This window comes from Sorex araneus, chromosome 1, assembly GCF_027595985.1.
Source record: "Sorex araneus isolate mSorAra2 chromosome 1, mSorAra2.pri, whole genome shotgun sequence".
In the NCBI taxonomy this organism is placed as follows: domain Eukaryota; kingdom Metazoa; phylum Chordata; class Mammalia; order Eulipotyphla; family Soricidae; genus Sorex; species Sorex araneus.
Window position 1 is genome coordinate 272,807,426 of NC_073302.1, and position 27,658 is coordinate 272,835,083.

The following is a 27,658-nucleotide window of genomic DNA, read 5'->3' on the forward strand; positions in this document are numbered from 1 at the left end:
AAACCACCACCCCCCAAAAAAACCCAGAATAAATAAAGGTCTTTTCTTTGCATATCTAATTAGGTATATATGTTGCACCAAAGGAATCTGTAGCTGGTTGATTTGTGATGTATCCCCCCCACCCTCACACTCCTGCCCCTGCCCTGCTCATGAAATCCAGCTCTAGGTTTTTCAGTAGAAATAGGCTTAAGGCTATTCTATATGTTGTCAATTTCTGAAGATCATCACTTCTGTAAACCATGTATTTGCACAGTGCTTTTAAAGTTAAGCATAGTAATACAATAAGTAGGATAGAAATAGCTATACTTACCTATAGCAAGGCTTAATTCATAAGTCAGTAGTCTTTTGCTCTTTCCTACCTCTGGGACCAACCACATAGGCATAGCTTTGTACTCCTCTAGCTGTTTCTTTTCTTCCATATTCTTCCGTATTTTATTTTTCTTTTGCTTTTTGGGTCACACCCGGCGATGCACAGGGGTTACTCCTGGCTCTGCACTCAGGAACTACTGCTGGTGGTGCTCAGGGGACCATATAGGATGCTGGGATTCGAACCCGGGTCAGCATTGTGCAAAGCAAGCGTCCTACCTGCTGTGCTATCACTCCAGCCCCTCTTCTGTATTTTTAAACAATCTTTTTATTAAATGCTGTACAATCACTTCATATACATATATATGATGCTAAAAGTTGTCCTTATATTCTAGACATCTTTAGACTTGTTTTAGAAGATGAAGACTAAGATTTCTTTGCCCCAAACCATTCTTTCCCTTATCGTAGTGGTTTTTATGGTTTTCATATTACATTCTTTGTAATGTCTGGGGTATGTTGATAACTGTTATTAACTGTTATTAAGGCCTGTTAATTGTATATTGAATTATTTTCTCCAATTTCCTTGTTCCTTCAGGAGTTAATAATGACCTCTCTTTTCTCTGTAACTCTTCCATCTCTGTGACGAGTCCAAACATTCTGCTTGTGTCACAAATTTTTTCAGTAGATCAAACGCAGTGTAATGGTCATGAAATCTATTTATTAATTATTTACTTGCTAGTGCCTTTCTTCTGAAGCTCTTAACCCCATCATTCTAGTTTTTACTGTGTTTAGGGTGGGAATGCAGTACTTGTTTTGAGAGTGCCTCCATTTCTAACCCATGTTGGATTTCCTGTATCAGAAGTCTTTGGTATTTCATCAAATGAAGTGTCAACCCCAATAGGTTTCTGAGGAAGAGGACCTGCATAAATTCTACTTTGAAATTCTATTTATTTTTAAAGGACTTTCTTTATATAATATCCACAGTTTGGCTGGGTATAGAAGTCATTTCACCCATATTAATATTTGAAAATCAATGTCCTCATTTTGCCTAAGTTTCTGTTATATTCTGGCTTTTAACCCATACTGTGATTTGAGTAATTTGCCCTTGTGATTTCTCTTGTTTTCTTCATCCCTAGTATTCTACAGGTTCACATTATTCCTCAGGGCAGACTTTATTCATTAGTTATACTGGACATTGGTGGGTGCCCTTACAGGAGTAATTCCTGAGTGCAGAGCCAGGAGTAACCCCTGAGCATCGCTGGGTGTGACCCAAAAAGCAAAAAAAAAAAAACCTTTTCTCTGTGTATTGGTATGTATTTCAGAACTTTTAATAATCAGATATGGACTCCCTCAGTGTCGTAATTTAACTTCCCTGTATACCTCCTCTCATTGTTAATCTCTCTGGTTTGCTTCAAGGATACTTGTTCCCTTGACCTTCCAAACTCATCCACTGACTCTGTCTGTGCTGAGTAATTTCTTCTTTAAAGAATAAAGAAAATGTCTCATATCCTCATTTTGTTTTGTGTGCAAAATTTGCTCCCACTTGATGCCAGATTATTGTTGTCTGTAGATTTTCATCTATTCTTTGAGCTGTTTTTCTCCTCTTTTTTTCTTCATCCTTTAGTGTTAGGATTTCATTTAGAAGGAATATGCCAAATTGCCATTATTATTGGTTGTGTGTTTACACCCAGAAAGGTGGTGTTGAAGTTGATCTAAAGCTCTGCGTGGGCAGAAACTGGTGCATTTTACTAGGGACTGGGGCATATTACAGGTTCAAGTTTGAGTATTTCTAGGCCTTGTCTTAGGTTCATCTTTCTCTCCTGAGCTAAATATTTTATACTTCTGAGGGACATAGTAGAGGGAACACATTCCGTTTTTTCCATTTTCGCTGGGATTTTTACCCAGGGTTTGTACCTAAGCAAGTCTGTGGGCAAATGGGAATGATGGAATTACCATGACTGGCATAGCTCAGGCTGTCATCTCAGCGGGTGCTCCCGAGTCAGCAGCTGATGCTGGAAACTGTCAGACACGCACATTTTCGGGTCCAGCCCAAACCTCCTGAGAGTATACCTACCTGGAGCCAAGTATTCACAGTTTAGCATGTGCCCTGAGGCCTGGAGGAAGCCATGTTGAGACAGCTGGCCCCACCTAACCTTGACTCGGGAGTAGAAGTGAAAATACCTAGCACCGGACAGTCTGGGCTCTGTTAGAAGCAATGTATAGAGCTTGGTGATAGTCTTGTTGTAGTAGATGGAGGTGAAGCCCAGGAATATAATTTTACCCTCTAAGGCAGTGCTTCCCCAAAGTGGCGATACCACCTGCTGGGGGGACACAGGGGCTGGGTGAGGGTAAGTAATAACCTTGGGTGCAAGTGGGGATGCTTTCTTTGTTTGTTTACTAAAAAAGGTAGATTTCCAAGGAGGCACTGCGTAAACTTTCTCCACGAATGTGAGTATGGTGGTAAGATAAACTAGGGAACGTCTCTAACAGAAGGATGATTAGAATCAAAATCAGAATCACTTTTTTTTTTTCATTAGTCATTGTGAACTACCAAGTTATTCATGGTTGGGTTTGTTTCAGGCATAGAATGTTTCACCATCAGTCCCTTCACTGGGGTCCCTTTCCTTCCATTAGCTGCCTCCCACCTACCAGTCTGCCTCTATGAAGGTGCTTTTTTCAGTAACTCTGCACTGTGGTTTGTAGAACTGTTACACATCAGTTTCATGCCGAACTCTGTGCTACCTTTCCACTTTCCCTCCTCCTGGCTGAACACCTCCCTTCCCCATAGGTGTAGTCCCTTCCCTGGCCTGTCCTTCGACCCCCACAAGTTACATGCTTCCTTGTATGTAGAGAGCACATTCTGTGTTGGTCTCTGTTCCTCTGACTGACTTCACTCAGCACGTATTCTCCAGACACATCCATGTAGCATCAAACTGCATGGTTTTATCTTTTCTTACAGCCCAGTAATATTCCACTGTGTATATGCACCATAATTTATCCTGTCATTATTTCTGGATACTTGGCTTGTTTCCAGATTTTGGCTCTTAGCTGCAAGTAACCTGGGTGTACAAATATCTCAATTTTGTTCTTGGTCCTCTGTGGGTATATTCTAAGAAGTGGATCGCTAGGTCAAATGGGAACTCAAGTCCAACTCAATTCCAGTTCCAAATGGTGTACTGGTGTACTGGTGGTGGGATTGGTGTTGGAATATTGAATGAAATGACTTATTGTGAACAACTTTATAACAATTAAAAAATTGGTAACAGGAAAATTGGTTGGCCACATGCCAAAAAAGAATGAACTCAGACCCCTTTCTCATACCATGCATAAAAGTCCAATCAAAATGGATTAAAACCTCAACATCAAACCTGAATCCATAAGATATATTGAGAAAAATATAGTCAGAAGTCTCCACGACACTGAACCTAGGGGCATCTTTAAGGAGTCAATAGACTGACCAAGGAAACAGAAGCAAAGATAAAGAAATGGGGCTACATTCAGAAGCTACTGTACCTCAAATGAACTGGTGACCGAAATACAAAGACCACAGACTGGGTGTGTCTTTGCCCATCACTCCTCTGAGGAAGGGTTAATATCCAAGATATATTTAAAAATGATGGAACTACACAAAAACACCCAACCCCATCAATAGTTTCTTTCAAGTGGGGAGAAAAGATGAACAGAAACTTCCTCCAAGATGACATACTAATGACCAAAAGACATATGAAAAAATGCTCAGTGTCACTAATCATAAGGGAGATGTAAATCAAAACAATAATGAGTTATAACCTCACACCACAGAGTCTTCGTATATGAAAAAGAACCACCACCACCAGTGTTAGTGTGGATGTGGGGGGAAGGGGATCCAATTTTGGTTAAGTTAATAATTCCTTGATAAGTCTCTTTTGCCACAGAAGAGTGAATACTGAAGGGTGTTATTTTAGGAACATGTGCTCATTAGAACTGCAGCAATGTTGGAGTATTTTTTAATGAGATTTGTAATTAGAATACAAATTTATAGATCATAATTACAAGAGCCACAGTGTTCCTCTCCCTCTTCCTTTTTTCCCTTCTCCATCTCTTCTCTTTCCTTTTCATGGCCAGGATGTTCCGCTCTACCGCTGAGCATAGTCTCTGCCCTTTTACTTCTTCCTTTTACATTGTTTTACAGAAAACTCATTTTTTGTGTGCTTTTACACTATTCACATTTTATTTTTTTATTATTTTTTAAATTTTGTAATGAATCACCGTGGGGTACAGTTACGGACTTACAAACTTTTGTGCTTATGTTTCTTTGTCATACAATAATCGAATACCCATCCTTCCACCAGTGATCCCGGTGTCTCTCCCACCACTCCCACCCCATCTCCCCTCCCCCACCCCACCTCTGTGGCAGGGCATTCCCTTTTGCTGTCTCTCTCTCTCCTTATGGGTGTTGTGGTTTGCAGTAGAGGTATTGAATTGCCATCATCCCTTCTGTAGTCTACTTTCAGCACTCATCTCCCATCCCGAGCGGGTCCTCCAAGCACCCCATACTTGGTGGTCTATCTGAGCTGCCTTTTCCCCCTGCATGTGAGGCTGGCTTCCAAGCCTTGGAGCAATCTTCCTGGTATTCATCTCTACTATTCTTGGGTGTAAGTCTCTCCCATTCTGTTTCTTTATATTCCACAAATGGAAAACTCTCATATTTATCCTGAAAATAAACCTTTTGTGCAACAGGAGTCTATTATTGGTGAGAAAAACACCTTCGCTGTGGCTGCAGTGGGTCCTGTGGATCTAGGTCTGGCGAGGACCTGAAAATTTAGCCTCTCTGAGCCCCGGGTGGGTTCAATGAGAAGGAAGCTCACATTGAGCTTAGTAAAGATTGGGAGTGGAGAAGATACTCGATTGGAAGTTCATAGTAACTAGAAGCCCAACAGTCTCAACTTACATAAACATGAACACCGAAGGCTTAACTTGTAACGTCTTTATACTCCCTCAAATAAGGACTGACTGTGATGTGAGTGAGATACAACAATTTTCACTAATTTTCCCATGAGGAAGTATTTTTTGATTATTCCATTAGCAATTTATTGGTAGTAAGCAATATAAATTATTGTGGGCCTGCTATAGGAGCAGGCTTGAGGGGTGGTTGGGAAAATTGGAGACGGTGGTGGGATTGGGGTTGGAATCTTGAATGCCTGGAACAAATCATCATGAAAAACTTTGTAAACCACGATATTTGGATAAAGTGTTGGGGAAATTTTTTTCCTAACATATCTAGGCTTTACCTATTTCATGTAAACTTCAAAATATATTAGCACAGAACTTTTAAAAAGTTTTATTAAAATGACACGATGGGTAGCTTGCCAGGCTCTGCGGTGCGGTTGAAAATACTCTCGGTAGCTTGCTGGGCTCTCTGAGAGGGATGGGGGAATCAGACCCGGGTTGGTCGAGTGTGGTGTATTTGATATGCCAAAAACAGTAACAAGTCTCACCATGGAGGCGTTACTGGTGCCCGCTCGAGCAAATCAATGAACAACGGGATGACAGTGACAGTGATTAATGACAGGTATGACATGATTATTACTATAATGAGATCCAAGTCCAAAATAAAATTTAATGCAATATATATTTTTTAAAGTTGATAGTAACTGATTTGCTCTTGTTTGTGAGTTTTATTTCAGGCTTAATTAGTAATGAAAATTGCTGATCTCAAGCTCTCTAGGATGTAGTTGCTTACTTATCATCTTTTTCCCCCCAACATGCTGCGGCATATTTGGGGATTTGGCATTGTCCTTTGGCAGTTTCTATTGCAAATGTTGGGTGTTTGTTTTCTCTGTGAGAGGTAAGTTAAATTCCTATATAATAACTATAATGTAGATTTCTTTTTTTAAGGTTATATGTTGGCTCTTCCAAGACATTCACATCGTCTGAAAAATCCCTGAATCCCTTGCAGTGGTGTAGACACGTCCTTGATAATCCGACTCCGGAGATGGAAGCAGCAAGGCGTTCCCTGTGCTTCAGACTGGAGCAAGGTAATCGTCATCCAGCACATTGACGTTCTCAAACACGCTCAGCCCTGATTTTATGGTCAGAGTTAGAGTAGACACTTCAGCTGGAAAGCCTCACTCTGATGTGCCCAAAAAATGCTTGTGTGCACTTCACTTCATGTTTTCTCAGTAGAGTGCACATAGTTTCCCACCTGCTTGTAGCCAGATTTTCAGCTTAGGTGAACTTTGTATTGTAAGGTAAGAACATGTATGCATATTTTCCCCTCTCCAGCCTTTCCTTCTGTTTGCAAAGATATTATGAAGGAAGATGAATCCATGTTGAATTCTCTTGATACTGGTAACAGAAATGTGTAGCTGAATTCTAAGGTTTGGGGTTCACTGGGGTTGCACTGGGACCTGAGCACTCTGACCCTTTTGATCATTTCTATACTTAGTTGCGTTGGTAACTGAAAGTCCTCACCTTTAGAAATTGGGAGGGGGCGGGCAGATAGTACAGAGGGGGAAGGCCCTGCCTTGCATGCAGAAAACCCTGGTTTGATCCCTGACACCATATGGTTTCTGAGCATCACTGTTGTGGCCAGGGTGATCCTGGAAGGTCAAACGAACAAGTCTTATTAACATTTTAGGCAAAATGAGCCACTGGATCATAGAGGGATGAAGAGTATAGTAAGAACCTTTTGTGTTTTCATTTGAAAATGTCAGCAGCAGCACTTTCTCTTTTAATTTTTTTTGGCCGGCAACATTTTTATTAAAATCAGACAGGACTTATATAGGAAAAGCATGTAAGGGTGGGGGGTATAGGGATTAACATTTGTTTGGTTGGACATAAACGTGGATTGGCTTGAATATAAATATAAACGTGGATTTGATTGAACATAAATATAAACATGGATCTGGTTGAGCATAAACAGATGTAAAGTGCTTCCTTCAGGGACATTCTTCTAGGAGACCTGCCCAAGGGCAGCACTTCATCTCAGGGGCTCCTGCATCCTGGATTCTGGTCCCCAGCACTAGCTTTGCAGGCAGGAGTTATTCCTGGCCGTGCTTGAGAGACCTTATGGGATGTCACGAATCAAATCCAGGTCGGCTGCATGCAAAGAAGGCGCCCTATCCACTGTATTATCTCTCCAGCCCCCCATAATAATGCAGGGATTTAATTTTTTTAATTTATTTTTTATTGAATCACTGTGTGATAGGCCATTACAGAGCGGTTCATGATTGGGTTCCATACAGTGATCCAACACCCATCCCTCCACCACTGTCACCAGTTTCCCCCCCCACACACACACCCCTCCCCACTCAACCCCTCACCTCAGCCTCCCCCCATCAGTGTTTCTATGGCAGGTACACTCTCCCTCTTCCTCCCCTCTGTCTCCCTCTTTCTCCCTCTCCCTTTTGTGCATTACAGAGCAGCAGCACTTTCTAAGAGAGCAAAGATTTCATACCCAAGATACTATTCAGGTAACCTGAGTAACTCTTAAGTATATCATTAAATCCCTTTGAACATTTTTTTTTCAGGGATTATATAGAGAATCTCTTAAGAGTCTTTATTCAAACTTCTCTTGACTCAAGAATGTTTTAGATGTACAATTCACTCTGCCCACTCTGAATGAACCCTCAGTGTCCACAAACTTCCAGAAGAAAAACCCAAGTACTCGGGACCAGAGACTGAAGACTCCAGGCCACATGGCGGCGGTGGGGATGGGCCTTCCCTTCCTGTCTCCCTGCCCCTTTGGGGTCTTGACTATCCTGTCCACAAATTGCCTCTGGGCGATATTTAAGCACCTCAACATCCAGAGACTCACAAAGGAATCTCAAAATGGAATAGCTCCCTACAGAGATGTCTCCAGACCCTAATCATTTACAATTTTAGAATTCCAGGGGCCGCACAACCTCCCACAATAAGCAATAGAAAATGAATTATCTAGCATCTGCCAGTGGCGGGCAGGCTTGTATGGTGGTGACAAAATTTGAACTAATGATGGTGGGAAGTAGTAATGGTGGTGGGATTGGTGTTGTATTGAATGTAATCAATTAATGTGAATAACCTTATGAAAATATAAAAATAAAAAATAAAATGAAATTTAGGACTAGGACCCTTTTGTTCAGGTTTCCACAGAATTCCTGTAAGGAGCCTAATGGTAAATATTTTAGGTGCTGTGAGCCACACAATCTCTTCCTTCACTGGGAAGCAAGAATAAATGCAAAAATGAACAAAGCTGTTTACCAATAAACCTTCCATTATGGGCACCAAGATTTTAATTTCATGTGCTTTTTTTCTCTCAGGGGTCATGAAGTATATTATTATTATTTTTAATTATTAAAACAATATAAAAAACAATCTTTAGCTAGGAAGTACAAAATGAGGAGCAGATTACATTTGGGTCACCCAGGCTGTAATTTGCTGAGGCTGCTTTAGTTCTTTTGCAAGCAGGTAGATAGCTATATAGGACTGATCTTTTTTTTTTAATAAAGGAGAGGCTTTATTAAATTTAATGTAAATAACCTTAATTGGAGTTGCTTTGAGATTTTTTTGAGGTGATTCATGTAGCACATTAAATTTTAGGTATGCCACAAATGATTTGATATTAGGGTACAGTGCTTTTATTGACCATAATAAACCTAGTTAATATACATCACCATACAGCTACAGTTTTCTCTTGGTGATGAGAATTTAAGATTTACTCTTGACAACTTCCAAATATCCAGTATAGTCCAATTACATATAGATACCATGATGTATATTACTTATTTTATAAACTCAAATTTATACCTTTTGGCCATCCTAATGTAAAACTTCTGAGATTTTAGTCTGATTATCTCATTTTTCTTTGGCAAGGTGCTGTAGCAGAATTTAAGGTGAAGAGAGACAATTGATGAGCTATACCTCTTAATAATGCAGGTTTCAAAGGAATTCTCTCTTTTTTTTTTTGCTTTTTTGGGTTACACCTGGCGATGCACAGGGGTTACTCCTGGCTCTGCAGTCAGGAATTACCCCTGGCCGTGCTCAAGGGACCATATAGGATGCTGGGATTTGAACCCGGGTCGGCCGCGTGCAAGGCAAATGCCCTACCCGCTGTGCTATCTCTCCAGCGCCCAAAGGAATTATCTTTAGTACAATTGGACATAGTCTATCCAGGGCTTTGAATTTTGTTTTCTAATGTGTTCTTCTTGGAGCTGGAGAGACAGTATAGGAATTGAAGTACTTGTCATAACTGATCCCTGATAGCACTGCTTATGATCCCCCCCAACACTGCCGGGAGTGATCTCTAGACGAAGAGCCAGGATCCCTGAGCACTACCCCCTGGAGTGGCCCAAAAGTTTGCCCCTCCACTCCCCAAAATTGTTCTTCCTGGTAGTGTCCCCTGTTCTCTCTCATACTGCAGTCTCATCTGGTTCTCTGTAGGCTGGAACTTTCTTTTGCTCTTCTCCTAGGTGTCCTTCTGTTCTCTCCACAGCACTAGATTGTTAAGATGCAACAATTCTTCTTTGCCTTGTACTTCCTTGAACTCTGAGCATCTTCTCTTGTGGCTGTGGGCAGGACAGGGAGTGGGTATGAGAGGAAAGAGGAAAGGTGGCAGTCTGAGAGTATGAGCACCTCATATATGTGAAAATACCTTTATTGTAGATTTTCTTTTACACTTAATTCTTCTTTGGGGCTAAAAGTAGAGTTTAAAGTCAGAAAACACTGTTAGGAGAGTTCAGAAAGCATTATTTCATTGGATTTTATCCCTGAATTCTCTGGAAGTTCTGTATCAGTCCCGTTTGTGGCATTCTATCTTTCTATCTCTAATACTGTAAGCCTCGAGGGCTGGGCCCAGTTCGTGATATTTTGAAATTTCAATTTTCCCACTTTGTGCTAGATGGTAGAGGGGTACAACACACACACAGACACACATACACACATTTCTAAAGTCAGGAAACATCAGCTCTACAAAATTTCCTACATCATTTATTTCTCCCACTGTTTCTTCCTAGATGCTGGATGTTGACTTTACTGGATTTCAGCTTCATACTTTCTCCCTTTTTCCATTCTTGCTTTTGTTGTTGTTCCCAGTTTATGGATTTTATTTTTTTAAATGCATCTTGTAAGCTTTTCTTCTCTTGGTTTCATACTTCCATCTTCCAGGCCCCATTGTAGGTTACAGGGATGCAGCAGTACCAAAACAGACCTTAGGTCTCTATCCTCACCTTGTAGCATGCAGACAGACCTTCATTAATCCTCCTGTTTTTTGTCCCTGATTTGTGTAAGGTATGTTAAATTCAGCTGCTTTCTGTTAACAAAATGAAAATTATGCAGTAAAAGCTGTCTTTGAAAACAAAACCCAGTGAATATTTTGAATTTTTTTACCTTTCAAAAAAATTCCTCTAGTAGTTTGTTAACTTTTATGTGGAAGCATACCCTATTTTGTAAAAGTCTTTTTATTTATTTGTGTTAGTAGCATTTGAGGGGAGGGGCCTATACAAACGTCAATTTCCTGTTAAACTAACCAGCAGTTAATGCATTCTCAAACATATTTTTAGCTCTGAATGTTGGGCTTTTGTATTTATTTCCTGTGTTTAAATTCCCCAGACTGAGCTAAGAAACTCAACTTGTTGGCTAAATGGCATCTGATTAGCCAAAGCTTAAAACAATACATATATCAGTAGTGCTTATTAAAATGATGGTTCTAAGGGGGAGATAAATCTATTTTGCTCACTGCTGTAACCCTCCCAGAGCCAAGAATAGTGCCCATCACCTCGTACCATTGAATGCTGCTTGTTGAAGAATGAATAATTCTGGGGGAAAGAGTTTTAATCTTATGGTTAGATTTGTGGCTCCAGCACTTCTTTCCATCGTAACTCCAAGGTCTCACCTAGTAACATGAAACAGATTTCACAGTGGAAAATTTTGAGGAGATGCTGAATGTGAAATACTTTAAAAACTGTGTCCTCTAACTGTGAAATTAATATGCAGTTGTCTTTTTCAGAAGTACCGGGAATCCTCCTAGGTGGGCTACTTAGACATTAATAGAAAACTGATAGAATTTTCTTTATTTCTCTCTCTCTCTCTCTCTCTATATATATATGTATACACACACATATATATGAATACACATATACATACATATGTATATGTACATATATGTATGTATATATGTATAGGTACTTGTAAGGGTTGAGGATCTTGAAGTGTTATGAGTGTAGTTTATTTTATTCAAGAATAGTAGAAAATTCAGACCCACTCAGTCTATTCCTTTCTCTTCTATTTTTTTTTATTCCATATAGGAAATGCTTTTTTAAACTCTTTTTCTACCATTTTAGAATAAAACTTGCAAAAAGAGCTTACCTGAGTAGCATTAGTTCACATGGCTTTCTAAAATTGCAGTAAGGCTAATGTAAGAATCTTTGTCATGAGGCTGGGATTTTTGGTTTGGTTATGGTTATTTTGGGCCACACTAAGTAATGCTCAGGGCTTACTCCTAGCTCTGCACTCGGGATCAACTCCTGGTGGTGCTCGGGGGACATGTGGGATACCAAGGATCAAATCCTGATTTTCCATGTGCAAGGCAATGCCCTGTTCTCTCACTCAGACCCAAGACTGGGATTTTATTTTTTGGGGTTTTTTTTAGGGGGGGGTCACACCCAGCAATGCACAGCGGTTGCTCCTGGCTCTACACTCAGGAATTGATCCTGGCAGTGCTCAGGGAACCATATGGGATGCTGGGAATCGAACCTGGGTCAGCCGAGTATAAGGCAAATGCCCTACCCGCTATACTATCGCTCCAGCCCCAAGGCTGGGATTTTAAAGGACCAAATATTGTTCAAAAAAAAAACCTGACCTGAATAATTTGAAACACCTAGTATGTGGCTCAGTTAATTTGCGGCCAGTTAATAAAAGCTTATCTTGCCTCAAGATAGTTGAATATGTATAAGCGTTTTAGTCAGGACAGGGCACATTTGAGTGTGGGTCTAACTTCCCAAACAGTATAACCTGCACCATGACCCTCTTGGCTGCCTCCCTATGACCATCTCTCATTTCCTCCAGGATCACATGTTGAATGTGAAATAGATTTTACCTCATGGTCAAGTTTTTCATTTTACCTTCATTCATATGATACCACTGCCCGTTCTTATCTCCATTGTTATTAGGGAGTGTTTCTCTCTAAATTTAGCCAATGGAGAAGAAAGTTGTTGACTAATCCAGTGTGTTATGAATGTGGCCTTTTCACTGGTGAAAGCCACAGAGATTGTGTTGAGACATTAAGCTGCTTATCCGCCATCTCTCCTGCACCCTGTTCAGTCTCTCTCCTCGCCTGGCCTGAGATGCTATCTCCATCAGCTCAAGTTTCCAGTCTTGAGATGCTCTGTCAATTCGGAATACAGAATTAAAACTTAAGTCAGTGTGGTTCATTTTGGGTAAGCTTGGTAAAGGTCCCTTTCTCGTTGGCAAAGTCATCTGGGTTCAGGCCAACATTTTGGTGCAGTGATATGGTCTCTTGATACTTCCTGTGTGTTGGAACTTGGAGCCAGGTTGTCATTGCTCTGTTTCCATCGTTACTTTGCTTTGCTCTTCTGTTCTGAAGAGCCCCGTTGCATTTGCTTCGAGTATTGGCCTTTATGCTTAATAGGGTCAGTCAGTTACAAGTGATTAAGGCACCGTGCTCCTGTGAAATTTGTAGTTCCCATCTATTTTCTCTAGCAACATAGAACTGTGTGATTCGGATCTCCTTCAATAATCTTTCCCTGTGTGTTGCCAGTTACAGGGGCATGTGGCTTTGTTTCGCATCTCCTCCACGATTTCAAAGATTGTTTATTAAAATGAACAATAACTTAGGACAGTACATAATGTTTGCGATAATGAATTAGCTAATTGGCGCGCTATTTTGCTACCTGCCACCTCTAAGAGGAAACATAAGAGATTCTCCCAGAGTATCCTTTGTACTATTCTGCGGTTGATTAAATCTTTCCTTTGTGGCAGTGAAATTTTATTTGGCAGATGTTCACGGAGATTTCTTGGGAGCTCTACAAAACCGTCATTATGTGGGAATCCGTAGACTCTTTTCAGAAATAATGGTCCTTCATCAGAGAGACATTAGAATGCTCACTCATGAAATAAATATAGGTTTGCTCAGTGCAGGCCCAGTCTTGAGGTGCTAAGGGTGGAACAGTGTCAAATAATCCCAAATCAGACCTGGCCTTCAGGGCATGGGGTCTCCTTTGAGAGACAGATTTCAGCAGAGAGCAACTTTTGTTCCTGTTCCTTCTTTGCTCTTAATGCCAGCCTGAAGGCATAACCCAGCTGACCTTACCAAGTCCCATGTAGGGGTCGGGATGGACAGAAAGTGCTTTCCCGAGGGTGGGGCATAACCAAGAGGCTGTGTGAGCCAGAGAAAGGCATGAAAGTGGCCCTGGCCTCGGGACCAGGGACCCTGTGATGAACTGGGATTTGGGATATGAGAGACCTTAGCACCCCCTGCGATGCACCAGACACGCATCCTACCGCTCTGCTGTTTGGCCCTCGCAGTTCTGCTGGCTGTGAGGCTGTGGCCGCTGGCACCACAAGCAGTTTCCGGCAGCACTGCCCCCACAGTCTCCACAGTCAGGTCTGTGCCAGCACAGAAACTGCAAGGACTGCAGCCTGCAGCAAAACCATAACACAGAAATGTCCGTGAGCTTGCCTAGCTCACACTTCTGAGTCCCACCAGGACTGAACCCTGAGCACAGAACCAGGAGTAAGTCCTGAGCATCACTAGGTGTGGCCCAAAAAAGAAACAAAAAAGGATATTAGCCCATTATCTGATGCACTCATGCAAATATAATAGGGTGTCTTTATTTCAGCCCAAGGACTTTTTGTTTTTCCTTTTGGAGTGATCCCTGACCACAAGCAGGAGTAAGCCCTGAGTACTACTGGGGATGATGAAAAAAATAAAAACATGCTGTACTCAGCCACAGCCCTGCTCACGGCTTTTCTGCAAATACCTTTTGTTCCCACAAGCACACAGCAGTAAGAAGATGGTGATCATTCACTCCAGCTCTCAGTACCAGCAGGGGGCTGGCTGGAGGCAGAAATCTCTAGAACAGACTTTGCCAGAGTGGGTGATTTCACCTCCAGACCTGTGGAACTGGAAGGATTTAGGGCGAGCAGGAATAGCCACAGGTATAATTAGTGGACACTTCCTGTTAACTTAAAGTTGGTCTACAGGAGGGCTCTGGGGGGGGGGGGGAGGTGGTGTGTGTGTGTGTGTGTGTGTGTGTGTTGGACACTTCCTGTTAACTTAAAGTTGGTCTACAGGAGGGCTCTGGGGGGGGGAGGTGGTGGTGGTGGGGTGTGTGTGTGTGTGTGTGTGTGTGTGTGTGTGTGTGTGTGTGTGTTGGATACTTTCTGTTAACTTAAAGTTGGTCTACAGGAGGGCTGGGGGGGGGGAGGTGGGGTGTGTGTGTGTGTGTGTGTGTGTGTGTGTGTGTTGGACACTTCCTGTTAACTTAAAGTAGGTGTCCAGGTCTGAGTAGTGTGTGTGTGTGTGTGTGTGTGTGTGTGTGTGTGTGTGTGTGGTGGACACTTCCTGTTAACTTAAAGTAGGTTTCCAGGAGGGCCCTGAGTGTGTGTGTGTGTGTGTGTGTGTGTGTGTGTGTGTGTGTGTGTGTGTGTGTGGTGGATACTTTCTGTTAACTTAAAGTTGGGAGGGCTCTGAGGAAAGAGAGAGAGAGAGAGAGAGAGAGAGAGAGAGAGAGAGAGAGAGAGAGAGAGAGAGAGAGAGTGTATGTGTGTGGGGGGGGGTTGAGAGAGAGAGAGAGTGTGTGGTTTCCTGAAACGGTGGGCGTTAGACCAGGTAAGTTTAGGAATCTCTGGTGTCTGGGTTTTGTTATATTTTGCAGGGCTAGGGGATTGACCTTGGGACTCAACTTGTGCACGGTACATACAGACCACCGAACCACTTCAGGTGGGCACTCTTAGTTCACTACCCTTTAGATATTTTCTTGGTCTTTTTTACACTGATGTGAAAAGACTGAGCAAAGAAGCTTACCATTCGCCATCATTTGTGTGCCTCAGTCCCTATCCAGTCCCCCGACACCCCTGCAATCCTTGGTATTCTTCCCTGGCATGTGTTCCATCTCAGGCCACATCTGCCCTTCTGCCTGTACCAGTGTGGCATCGGAGCTGAAAGAGTTTCCTCCTGGTGGCGATGAGAAGCTACTTCCTGCAAGTGACCGGGAAGCCCCCAGTGATGATCGGGGGACTGTGTGGTGCCAGGGATCAATCTGGGGCCTCCAGTGTGCAACACGTGTGCGCCAGCCTTTGGAATGCAACACGTGTGTGGCTGCCCTCTCTTCACATTTCCAAGTGGCTAAAAATAAAAAGAGAATTAATCATCTTCTGATCCATAGAGATGATTTTGTTGGAGACTCTCCCTCAGAGTGTACGTGTGTTGGAGCCTGTCTGCCTTCATTCATTGATTATTTCTATTGATTGGTTCCTGTCTGCAGTGGCAGCATCAGTCCTGGCTGATGTGGGTTGGTGGTTGCCCCAGAAACGGCACAGCCAGCAAAACTTGGCCCATGTGTCCCCTGTTGCAGTGGTCTTTGATTTTTGCTGGTAATGAATACAGCTGGCTACCCTTTCCAGCTCCTCGGCTAGCTCTTCTCATCAAGCTCTTACCCTGGCTCTTGCACTTCCTTGCAGTCAGGGTATTTCGTTCCGTTTTGTGTTTTTGCCTTATGACAGAGATGGTCAGGGATGACAGAGTTGACATCTCTGAACAGTGCAGCCACCCCCCCCCACACCAGCTACTTAATCCTAAATCCTTTGGACATAAATGCACTTTGCAGAATGGAAAAATAAATAAATAATAAATAAATAAATAAATAAATAAGCAAACACCAACAAAATGGCAGCAACAACAACCAGTAGGAAGCTGTTAGATAGTTCACTGACTTCTAATCCGGAGATAACATCCCACCTTCGCCTCCCTGCTGCCTGCTCCGTGCCTCAGTCTCCCTTTCTCACATGGCTCTCTCTGCCTCTCCTGCCCATTTCCCCTTGCCTCTCCCCCCCTCCTACGGGTCCCGAGGATCTTGCTTTAGAACTTGGCCTCTGTTTTATAAAGTCCTTTCTCCATCCCTTCCCTTCTTGCATTCTGCAGACACACAGAAAGACCTTCATGCTCTGCAAGCTGCCTCCTGTTCTTGCTTTTGGAGCCAGGTGCCTTTAGAAGACATTTCTTCTTCCTTGTCTTGGGCGTGCCCCATTCAGTCACACCCAGGGACCCAGGCCCTCTAGCCAGGAGCCCCCTTTGCATCCCCATCCCGGGGGCCCTCTCAGCACTGGTTTCTCCGTTCACTCCCACTTCTGTGGCGACTCTTCGTTATCTTTGTTCTTGCATCCCCCTCATCCCCCGCCCCAATCTTTGAGCCTCCTGAATTCTATCTACCTCCTAAGTTTCCTCTGGCAGATCCTTGGAACCCTCTCTTTGAACGTCTTTCCTCAAGCCCCTTCGCCTTTACTTTTCTAGGTCCTCCGGAGGTGAAGGTCGTTCATGCATTGGTTTCATCCAACTCCTGTTTTGAAACGTGGTCCACTCTCCTCCTCCCATTCACTGGCACACATGCCTGCCTCATTCCTATTCAGTTCACCTGTGCTGTCATCTCCGTGTGCTGTCATCAGAGCCCGTATCATCAGTGTCCTCAGACAGAGGTGGCCGTAGGGGCTGTGGGGATCGTGCCGGGGGTAAGGTGCTTGAACCTGCTTCGTCCCCAGTCATGCAGGTGGCCACACGGTCAGGGGTCACTCCTGAGCACAAAGCCCGGAGTAGTGGCCGGTGAGCCATCACCGGGCGTGGCTCCCAAATGAAATAAAACCAAAGTAATGGGTAGCTCCGGCAGTCCCCTCTCCCTTCTGCTGCATGCTCACCAGGTTCACAGCTGCAGCTTGTCCACCTGTGTGCCATGGGCGCTTCAGTCCTGTGCCCCGTCACATGAGCCTCGGAGCCACCTCGCTGCCCTGGCCCTTGGTCCCTGCCCAGCCAGCCCGTCATCTCTCCAGTTACTTGTTTCTTCTTCCTAAATGACACAGCCACTCATACCTTCCTTCTCAGACCCCAAACACCAAGTGACCCTCACCTGCCCGCGCTCACCCTGATTCTCCCTCACTCTCTTCAGTCCTGTCAACCGGGGCTGGGCCCTGCAGCCATCCATCCCTCTTGCAGGATTTCTACCCGGGAGGGTGTCACTTGGCCGGGTGGAGTAAAGTGTCCTGGTCTTCCTGTAGCTTGTCTTCCGAGCCCAACACTCCCTTGCCTTGGCCCTGGGCTTCCTGATGGTCCATCTGAGCCCGCGTGGGATCTTCAGAGGCTGGTGGGGGCTGCTGCTCAGATGAATGGAGGGGGGTTGTAGCAAGCAGGTGGCAGGGGTTGGGGTGGAGAGATTAGATGGTGGGTTGAGCTCTGCCATGGCTCACTCCGGTGCTATTTCTGGCACCCCATGTTGGCCCCTTGAGCCCTGCCAGGAGTGGTCCCTGGGTGTGCTCTAAATAGTGGGCATTTCTAAGTTAGCCTGGATCACTTCCTTGCTTCCCCCCCCTCCCCGCATCCCCTTTTTTTATTTTGGTCCAGAAGCACATAGACTTCTACTTGCGAAGATTTATGTATTTACATGCTATTGGCCTGCTCCTCGGGGCAGATCCCAGGTTAGAATGATAAAAGAGGAATAAATATTTGGGTCGCTGTGAAGATGGAGTGAAGAGAGAGACAGAAATGACTTCTAAAGAAGGTCGTTCTGTGAACTTGAGTCAAACCAGTTCTGAGTCAATGCTTCTTGGGCTTCTTAAAGACTGAAGAAAGGCAGCGGGAAGGGGCTGCATTGCCACCCGGCGCCAGGTTCTTCTGCCTCTCTGGAGAGATTCTGAGCCGTGCTTCCGGGTCACCTGCGTGGGGTGCAAAGCAGGGCAAAAGGCATGTGGGACATCAGGGCCAGCCACCGTCTCCGCAAGCTGCACTTGAGCCTCTCGACTGACTTCATGGGCCAGGAAGGAGGAAGGGGCTGGAGAGAGGTACAGCGGGAAGCCCTTGTGTGGCATGCAGCCATCCTGGGTGCTCTCCCTCGTACCCTGTAAAGTTCCCTCAGCACCACCAGGTGTGACTCCTAAGCATAGAGCCTGGAGTAAGCCAGTGTGGCCCCCAAACCAGCTGCAACAGTGACAACAGGTAAAGTAGTAAGAGGATAGGGGAAGTGGAACACGTTATGCGCTCACCCATCCCACAGTGCCCCGGAGCACTCGAGCAAAGGGCTGCACGCTTGGTGTGCGAGGAGCAGATGCTTATGTGCCTTAGTCCTGGGGGCTGGGAAACCTGAGACCGGGGTGCTGGCCTGGGCAGGGAAGAAACTTTGGTTTAGGTCCCAGACTTCCTGTTGCACCCCCCTTCAGTGGCTGAAGCGCCGGGAGCTTCCTGGGGCCTCTATGGAATATCAGCACCACTAATGAGGTTGCACTTGCCAAAGGGGCCCCCACTTTTAGTGCCATCACCTTGGTATTGGTAGTGAGCGTTTCAGTGTATGAATTGGGGGGGAGCCAGATGTGTGGATACTGCAGCTGACTGCATTTAAGCCTGAGTTTCCTTCCAGCTCTTCCTCCCTCGACTCCCAGCAGCTCTGGCGTGGCTTACAGGAGTGTCACCGGACGCACTTTTGGCTGCTTTGCAAATGGTTTTCAGCTACTTGAGGGTGGAAGATCTCCCAACGGATGCTTGGGATGCCTGGACCTCTCACGGGGGATTGATTTTTTTTTTAGCCCACCCATCAGGTAGCTTCATGTAGGGCCTGAGGATGAGATGTCAAGGACACTGGGTGGTACCAGATGGTGCTCAGGGGGGTCCAGGAACCGTGCTGGGGGTCTCTCCAGGGTTGACCATATGCACCACATGCCTTATCTCCTCTGCCCTGTCTCTTGGCCTGGTTTTTCAGTTTGAAGAAAAGGTAGCATTTCAAGAGTTTGAGGAAGCTTTTGTCTTTTTTGTGTGGCTCACGGCACTGTACTGCTTCGGCTGTGACACGCTGTTGGAGGGACTCACTCATTCTGGACAGCGACCCCTCTCCCACCTATTTAATCTTCTCCGTTTGTTTGAGGGCACTGCATGCGTCTGTGCTCACGGCGTGCTCTGGGTTCTGTGCTCAGGGATCACTTCTGGTCAGCTGTGGAGATCACACGTAGTGCCAGGGATAGCATGCAAGGTAGCATGCAAGGCACACACTGTACCCGCTGAGCCATCTCTCTGCCCCCTCATTTAATATTCAAGGCTCAGTTACCCCCTCATTTAACTGGAAAATGGGAGATTCACAGAAATCAGGTTCAGCAACTCAGCAGTTATTAGGAAGTATTAACCCGGTGCTCCTGTACTTCTTCATTGATTTTTCTGGTCTGAAATGCCTAGACTGAAGACCCCAATCTTATTTGACCTGCGGTCACTTTCAGAATAAAAACCAGCAGCCCCTGCTCCCCTCAATTCTTCCTTCTTTAAGAGAAGAAACAAGTGCCCCAGTTGTGTCCTTTGTCACTACTGCTTCCTCCCGTTGTTCCAGCTGTGGAAAATGAGGGGGACCTTACCAATGTTCACGATAAAAGCTGACTTGGAGTTAAGCTCAGTCACTTAGCAGTGGAGGTCAGCGGTGAGTGACCGCTCCAAGAAGTCAGCTACCTTCAGCGCTTATTGGGTGCTTCCTTTGCACCCGCCATTGCGCGAGGTATGGGGCTGGGTGTCCCTGTAGTGAGAGCCAAGTGCAGGAACAGTTCTGTCTCCAGACACGGGCATGGTATCGCTTTATTTTCCTCATTCTCATCGTGGGATGCAGTACTTATCTTTTGAGAGTTAGCATAAAGATTTTCATTAGACGCGTTATTGGTTTCTTCCCGTGTGAATTGAGTCAGACTATTTTCTGAAATTCGATTTGGATGATGTGCCGGGACGCAGTCAACAAGAGTGTGCATGTTTGCTGTGTTTATGTGAGTCTCGGGAGAGGCACCCAAAGCGGAGAGGAAGCTTGCTGATTCGGAAAGCTTTATTGTTGTCTCTTCATTTTTAGTGTGGCGAGTTAAAGAAATTCAGTTCCCCAGCCCCATCCTGCCACCTGTCCTTTGTGTCTCAGGTATCATTACTGGAGCGGTTACCAAATTGAGTTTTGAGGAGGGTCGCTTCGTTAATGATGGGTCATTCATTCTTTGCTTCTGATGCACAAAAAGCTGCATGAAGAGATCACAATTTTTTTGTTGCATTTTGGGGTCACACCCAGCTATGGGCAGGGCTTTCTCCGAGCTGTCTGTTCAAGGTTCCTTCTTGGAGGTGTTCAGGAGACTGAATTGAACCAGCACTGACTGTGTGTAAGGCAAACACCTTAGCCCATGTATTTCTCTGACCTGCTAATTGATCTTTTTTTTTTTAAGGCAGGCAACTTTAAAGACATATAAAAATATGTATATGTATTTTATGTATATTTTTAAATATGTATAAAAATAGTCCTCAGAGAACAGAGGGTAGGGAGCTCGCCTTGCATGCAGCCAGCCCAGGTTCAGTTCCTGACACCCCATTTGGTTCTTAGAGCCCCACAGGAGTGATGCTTGAGCAGAAAGCCAGGAGGTAGTGCTGAGCACTACCAGGTATGGCTTCAGAACAAACATAGCAATAGTAATAGTGCCCATGGGGAACTTAAAAAATTGGGGGGGAGGGTGGGCTGGAGCAATAGCACAGTGGGTAGGGAGTTTGTTTGCCTTGCATGTGGCCGACCCGGGTTTGATTCCCAGCATCCCATATGGTCCCCTGAGCACCGCCAGGGGTAATTCTTGAGTGCAGAGCCAGGAGTAACCCCTGTGCATTGCTGGGTGTGACCCAAAAATTTAAAAAAAAATTTTTTTATTGAATCACTGTGAGATGGACCATTGCAAAGCTGTTCATGATTGGGTTTCAGTCATACAGTGTTCCAACACCCATCCCTCCACCAGTGTCCATTTCCCAGCACCAATGTCCCCAGCTTCCCTCCCATCACCCCCCACCCCTCACTCCCCAGCCTGTCTCAGTGACAGACACTTTTCTTCTCTCCCATGAGGCACTGTTAAATTTGGATTATTTTTGTTTTGCAAAATGATGAGGGGATTGGCCTATAACAGCACTTTATTGCATTCATTTTAATGCTCCACAAACAAAGATAGTCAAAAACTGAATCAGTAGCACTACATGAATGCAAGAGACTTGGAGAAATGCGAGGCTTGGCATGCGCTGTGTGCAGGGAGCCTGGGTCCTGGTGGGCCCCTTTGGGATCCGGCATGTGACAGAGCCACAGCCCTGCCTTAGTGGTCCCAGGGACCACAGGGGGACCACGTCGCTTGGGTGCGTGTTTGGGACAGGAGGGCAGTCTTGGTGGCTGGAAGTTCACTGCGGAGCAGGGCAGTAATCTGGCGCAAGGGGGCTGGTCTCTGGCTGATGGAAGCTAGAGGACGGTGCAGAGCACACAGGACAGGATCGTTGGGAGGCATCACGCCCCCCAGGACTGAAGACCCAGCCAGTGGGGTAGTGTAATCAATGCGCCTCTGTGTGGGGGCCCAGCTCGATGCCAGTTTAGGGACTGGAGCTGAACAAAGAAACACAAAACAAACAGTCCACGGTGCCAACTCTCAAGTCTGAGAACTTGCGTCGCGGTGCATCCAGACTGCTGTCCTCAGAGCTCGGGATGGGAAGGACCATCCTGAGACATAATGGCAATCCGTAGAAACTTGGGCGGGGAAGCTGATGTGAGGTCTCCCTCAGTAGGATGCCTAGGAAATGTGAGAAAACACATTTTATAAAGCTTTTACCAGGGCCGAGTGGGCGGGCGCTTTACATTGGGCTTAAGGCGTGCAAGAGGGTGAGATGAAGAGTTTGAGGAAGAGCAGGAGGTGTGAGAGGGTTGCTGTGCGTATCCTGGGCCCTTCTGACATGCCGTACTAGGAATTTCCCTCCTACCTGTTTCCCTGCTCTCCCTGCACATCGCTGTCACTTGGAAGTGATGGACGTAGGAGGAACTCTTACCTTTGCTCAGAAACTTACCCCATCTTTTCCTTCAGTTCAACTCTTTCTCTTTCCCGAGTTCTCTTTGATGAGCATTGAGCTTCTCAAAGAATTGAATGGTTTTGTATTTAAAAAGCCCAGTGAAATGAAGGTACTGAGAAAAGAGATCAAATCACCCTGTAAATAGCTAGCGTCATTGGTCTTACTCTCCACAAGAAGTTTTCCTGTTAGATGATTTTCCGATTGTTCAGCAGCAAGGTGGAGAGTGGCTCGATGCGAAGCTCCCCCCATCCCACCCCAGCCCGCAGACCCCCATACCATACAGCAGCCTTGTTTTGTTATCTGGCCTCCCCAATCATTCTCAAAGCCTCCTAGGTGCCAAGGACAATGGGGCGCATTCTCTCTGGAGATAGATGCTAATTGTGCTCTTGGTGGGGACCCTGCTGTCACAGCCACAGTCACTGTGGCCTTGTTGTGCTGAGGGGCTGGCATGGTGAGTGCTGTTTACTGTTCGCTCTGGCGCCTGCATCTGCGGGTGAGAACACGCAGCCACTGTAATTTGCCTGGCAAGGGATCAAACTGGTATAAAATAACATCATCTGTGGAGCAAGTTAGCATTCACAAAGGACGATTGATTTCTTTTCTCTCTCTCTAATACGGATTTTGTTTTAATGAGATGCTGAGTAAAAGATAACTGATGACTGGTGAGAGCAGAGATGAACTCTGTGTGTGTGTGTGTGTGTGTGTGTTACATATCTGAAGAACCTCTAGTGTACTTGGGGATGGGCTTACAGATTTAAAAGCTGTTAAAGGGAGCTGGGGGGTGCCAGGCAGCCAGGTTGTGGCATAGCATGAGAGGAGGAGGTGCGGAACCGCAGTGAACGACATCACAGGAAGTCACGTGACTGGTGCTGAGGCAGGCAGCTGGCTAGGAGAGAGCCCAGGGCTTGGGAGCTAGGTTTGGAGACCGTGCCCCCTCTGAAATGATGTGGATGCTGAAACACCACTGTTGTGAGATTGGTGCCAGCGCCTGCTAGTTCCCCCAGTGCAGGGATCCAGCGGGCTGTGTCTGTTGGGAAGGGGAGGTGCTCGGCTCCAGGTGCTTGTTGCAGTCAGGAAGCTGGTGGACCTCTCCGCAAACCTTTCTGTTCAGCAAGGGCCTTGGCACTCCAGGTCTGCTGGGATTCTCTTCTCCGCCTGACACCCACCACCCCCAGCTGCTGTTGTCACCCTTCTGCTCATTTATTTTATTTTTCGTTATTTATTTTTTGTCACACATGGTGATGCTCAGGGGTTTCTTCTAACTCTGCGGACTCGGGAAGTACTCTTGGCAGTGCTGGGGGATCATATGGGATGCCAGGGATCAAATCCCGGTCAGCCGCGTGCAAGGCCAGTGCCCTAGCCACTCTCTCTCTCGTCCCTAATATGTATAATCATAACCTTTAAATGTCACATGAGGAAACTTGGAACAGTGGTGGCCAGAAATGTACATTGGTGAAGAGCTGGGTATCAGAACATTGTATGACTGAAACTCAATTATGAACAACTCTGTAACTGTATATCTCACAGTGATTCAATAAAAAATTTAAAAATTAAATTTTTTTAATTCAGTAAACTTATTAAAAAAATATAGCCAAAGGTGGAGGGGAGGGGTAAGTTACATGAGTTTTGTCCTGTAAATAACATATGTTTTAGTGCAGAAAATTTGTAAAATGCATTTTGTAAAGAAATTCTTCATCACTAGTTACTTCTATACCTGCCATCTACCGCTACTTTTTTTTTTTTTTTGGGTGTTGGAACATTGTATTACTGAAACACAATCCTGAACATGTTTGTAGTGCTCTATCTCACGGTGATTCAATTTAAAAGGGAAAACAAACAATTTTTGTTTATTGCTGGCACCTGAAGTCATCTTGAGAGCCTGGTTTCATGATTACAGAATATAATATGAATTCTAGTAGTGTCCGGACGCAGGTGAATTCTTGAACTCTGTTGGTGCCTAAGAATGTTTTTGTTGGTATCAAGACACTATACAGTAATGTGAAAATTATTCTTCAGGAACCTCATAAGATTAAAGGTAAAATATTAAAGATAAACATTTATTGCTTCAAAGACCTGTACTTTTTAATATTAAGTTCCCTTCTGTGATTTTGTAGACCAGTTCCCTATATGCTCTGTACCAAGACTTAACTCAAGGCCTCAAGGCTACTTAGAAACACTGATTCATTTTAAGTTTATTTCACAATCCAAAAAAATTTCTTCCCTTAAACTTTTTCTTTTTAGAAAGCATTTTTGGTTGGAGGGGGAGTAGTACATAGATCTCGGGCCATACTTGGCTCCTCTCAGGGGTCATTCCTAGTGGTGCTCAGGAAACAACCATATGCAGTGTTGGAATTTGAACTAGGAGGGGCGTCATGCAAGGCAAGAGTCTTCCCTATGCAGTCTTCCCAGTGCTAAAATTTTCTTGACCCGCATTTTATGTTAAGAAGGTTGAAAGGCAAAACGTATAGGACTGTGGAAAGGGGAAAAAAAATACAGGACCAAAGAGAGAAAAATATAGTCCTGTGGTGAATAGTTATTAGTGAGAACATTTCCCACAGCTACAAAAGATAACAATCTCTTTTGAGTTTTTATTTTGAGCTTGTGATACAAAACTCGAAAAGCTTTGTGCAGAAACAAAACATTTTTAATGTAGTTATAGCAAGCAAAGTTCCGTGACTCTGAAGTCATGCTGGCTTTAACCAGGAGGGGAGAGTGGTTTGTTTTCTGAAATGACGCTGTGGGGACCTTGGACAGTGGTGGCGGGGCGGGTCTGTGGTGCTGAGGAAGGGACCCAGGGCTGGAGAGGTCTTCCCCAGCAACCAAGACTGCCTGGCCCTGGTTTCCTTTGCCCTTCAGAGGCATATAGATAAGACTGAGTCACAACTGAGTCACAAAATTTTAAGTGTTTTTGACTTGGTCTCTTTGATTAATGGGAGTCAAGGTATTCTTTTGAGATTTTCCTTTTGTCTTCTTTAAAAAAAAAACCAAAAACAAAGCAACAAACCAACGGCTTCCCTCTCTCCTTGTGACAAATCAACCCCTGCTTCCTGTTTGCTAACTGCTGCTGTTTGTTTTTGCCTCTACGACAGCTAGCCGATGGCGGAGTCTCTTCTCTTCAAATGTCTCCCTGACTTTCCCCTATAGTCCTGTTGCAAGACTCAGCCCTTATAGCAATGGCATTAATACTTCCAGCTTCTCTAAAACTTCAAATAAAGCAATACTAACACCTGAACGAACAGGTAATATTTCAACCTCTTGGCTAATGCTTTGCCTTGCCTTTCTCTCGCTAAAGCAAACGCTCATGTCCGGCTTGCATTGAAAAGCTGGACGGAAGGCAGCTATGCTCACCACTGTACCACCAATGCTGCCGCGAGCTGAAAGTAGACTATAGACTGAACATGATGGCCACTCAGTGTCTCTATTACAAACTACAACACCCAAAAGGAGAGAGAACAAAAGGGATGCCCTGCCTCAGAGGCAGGGTGGGGTGGTGGGGGACAGAGTGGGGGTGGTGAGAGGGATACTGGGATCATTGGTGGAGGTGAATGGGCACTGCTGGAGGGATGGGTAAACGATCACTGTATGAGTGAAATGCAAACACAAAAGTTCATAAGTTTGTAACTGTACATCATAGTGATTCTCTCTCTAATAAAAAATTTTAAAAAAATCCCTGTCGAAGGCAAACTAGAATTTAAAAAAAAAAGAAGACAAGCTGGACGGGGAATCAGCCTTTTTCACCACTCGTGAAAGAGGCCCATGTCTTTCATTTGTTTCTTAGCTCTGGCCATAAACTGTAAATCTCATGCTCGGTCGTGTCAATTGGGCAATCTTAGCTACACTGAAAGACAAGCTCCCAAAAGCCTCAGTGGCTTTTCAAATCAAGTGTCCAAGACCGTGGAGGTCGTTTTGCCGTGATGATAAGTCCTTGGTGTCCTGTTTTTCTGTGCTTCACTTACGAGATGGAGATCTCAGCATTTCCATGCCTAGCTAGGGATTGGTTTCCCCCTGCTATGATTTCCCCCTGGGGTCCTCTCTTCCTTGCCTCTCTAATTGCCAGCCACAGATTCTCCACCTTCAGGTGACTACAAGTCCCCTGTGTCTACTCTACACTCAGTTTTTTTTTTTTTAATACACGACTGCATATGAGTTTGTGCATCTCATCAGGGACTGTTCCTAGCCACATCTAGCAGTGCTGTCTAGTACCTGTTGAGTACATCGGCACTGGCACGTCCCACCTGTGGCTGAGTGGTACATAAACCATGCACGAGGCTTTGTGAACACAGCAGCACCAGCCTCCATGTGTGTTTTATTTTTTTTTAATGTACCAGATGCAGTTTTAAATGAGTAAATATTTAATGAGTTGCTACCCAGGTGCAAGACGATCTGTGCATTGCCAGTGTCCGTGAGTATGTGCTGTTTGCAGGTTTCCCCTCCTGCCCTAAACTTGGTAGGTTAATTTTTGGGTCTGGAAGTGGAGAAGAACAAACGCCAGAGATGGTTGTTGCCTGAGTGGCATGACGAGAAAAGGAGGAAACTGCTCCTTAGTGCCGATGCTTGTGTTGCAACCTTACAGAGGAGTATCAGTGCTGTGAGCTAATAAGTGTCTTTCTTTGCTTTCAAGGTTACACCTCCAGGGGGTCCCCCCTCAGTCCCCAGTCATCAATCGACAGTGAGCTGAGCACTTCCGAGTTGGAGGATGACTCGATCTCCATGGGCTATAAGCTACAGGACCTCACTGATGTGCAGATCATGGCACGTCTGCAGGAAGAAAGTATGTTCCTTTTCAGTTCTTAGACAAGGACTCACCAACCCTGCAATCTGATAGAACAATGTTCACATACATTTATTTTCTAGATCTATTGGTATTAATATTGCAACTTTGTTATCTAATCAATTTTAAATCTAGAACTGTATCAAGGGTGGCTACTTTTTTCTACATTAAATGGGAAATAAAAGAAGATAAATGCTTCCACATGAGCTGTGGTAGGGGTCAGATGGACTTTCTAGAATTCTTCCCCAGGGAAGGTGCAAGCAATTGGATTTTCTCTCCTGTGCTAGCCTAACTTGGAGGTAGTGAATGTAAATGCTTCTCACATTCTTGTGAGCACTGTAAGGGGTTAGGACTTCATTCTGATCAAAACATCTTCATAGGAGCATTGCTGCTGTAGCCACTACAGGTTTACAGTCTCCTAAAAAAAAAATCTAAATTTTAGGGGCCTAATAGTACAGTGGGTAGGGCATTTGCCTTGCAGGCGGCGATCCGGGTTCTGTTCCCAGCATCCTTGGGTCCCCTGAGGACCACCAAGA

The 27,658-nt window shown here is 44.8% G+C and overlaps 1 protein-coding gene across 2 annotated transcripts in view; it reads left to right on the forward strand.

Annotated features, from left to right (window-relative positions):
* The window catches only part of SLAIN1 (SLAIN motif family member 1), a 54,405-nt gene that overhangs the window by 8,919 nt on the left and 17,828 nt on the right, over window positions 1-27,658 (forward strand). The window contains exons 2-4 of one of the 2 annotated variants that reach the window (XM_055118865.1): window positions 6,184-6,323; window positions 25,441-25,590; window positions 26,973-27,122. In XM_055118865.1, the coding sequence (XP_054974840.1) occupies window positions 6,184-6,323; window positions 25,441-25,590; window positions 26,973-27,122 (440 nt within the window). The remainder of the gene's footprint in view (window positions 1-6,183; window positions 6,324-25,440; window positions 25,591-26,972; window positions 27,123-27,658) is intronic. The other variant, XM_055118871.1, reaches the window with a different exon arrangement.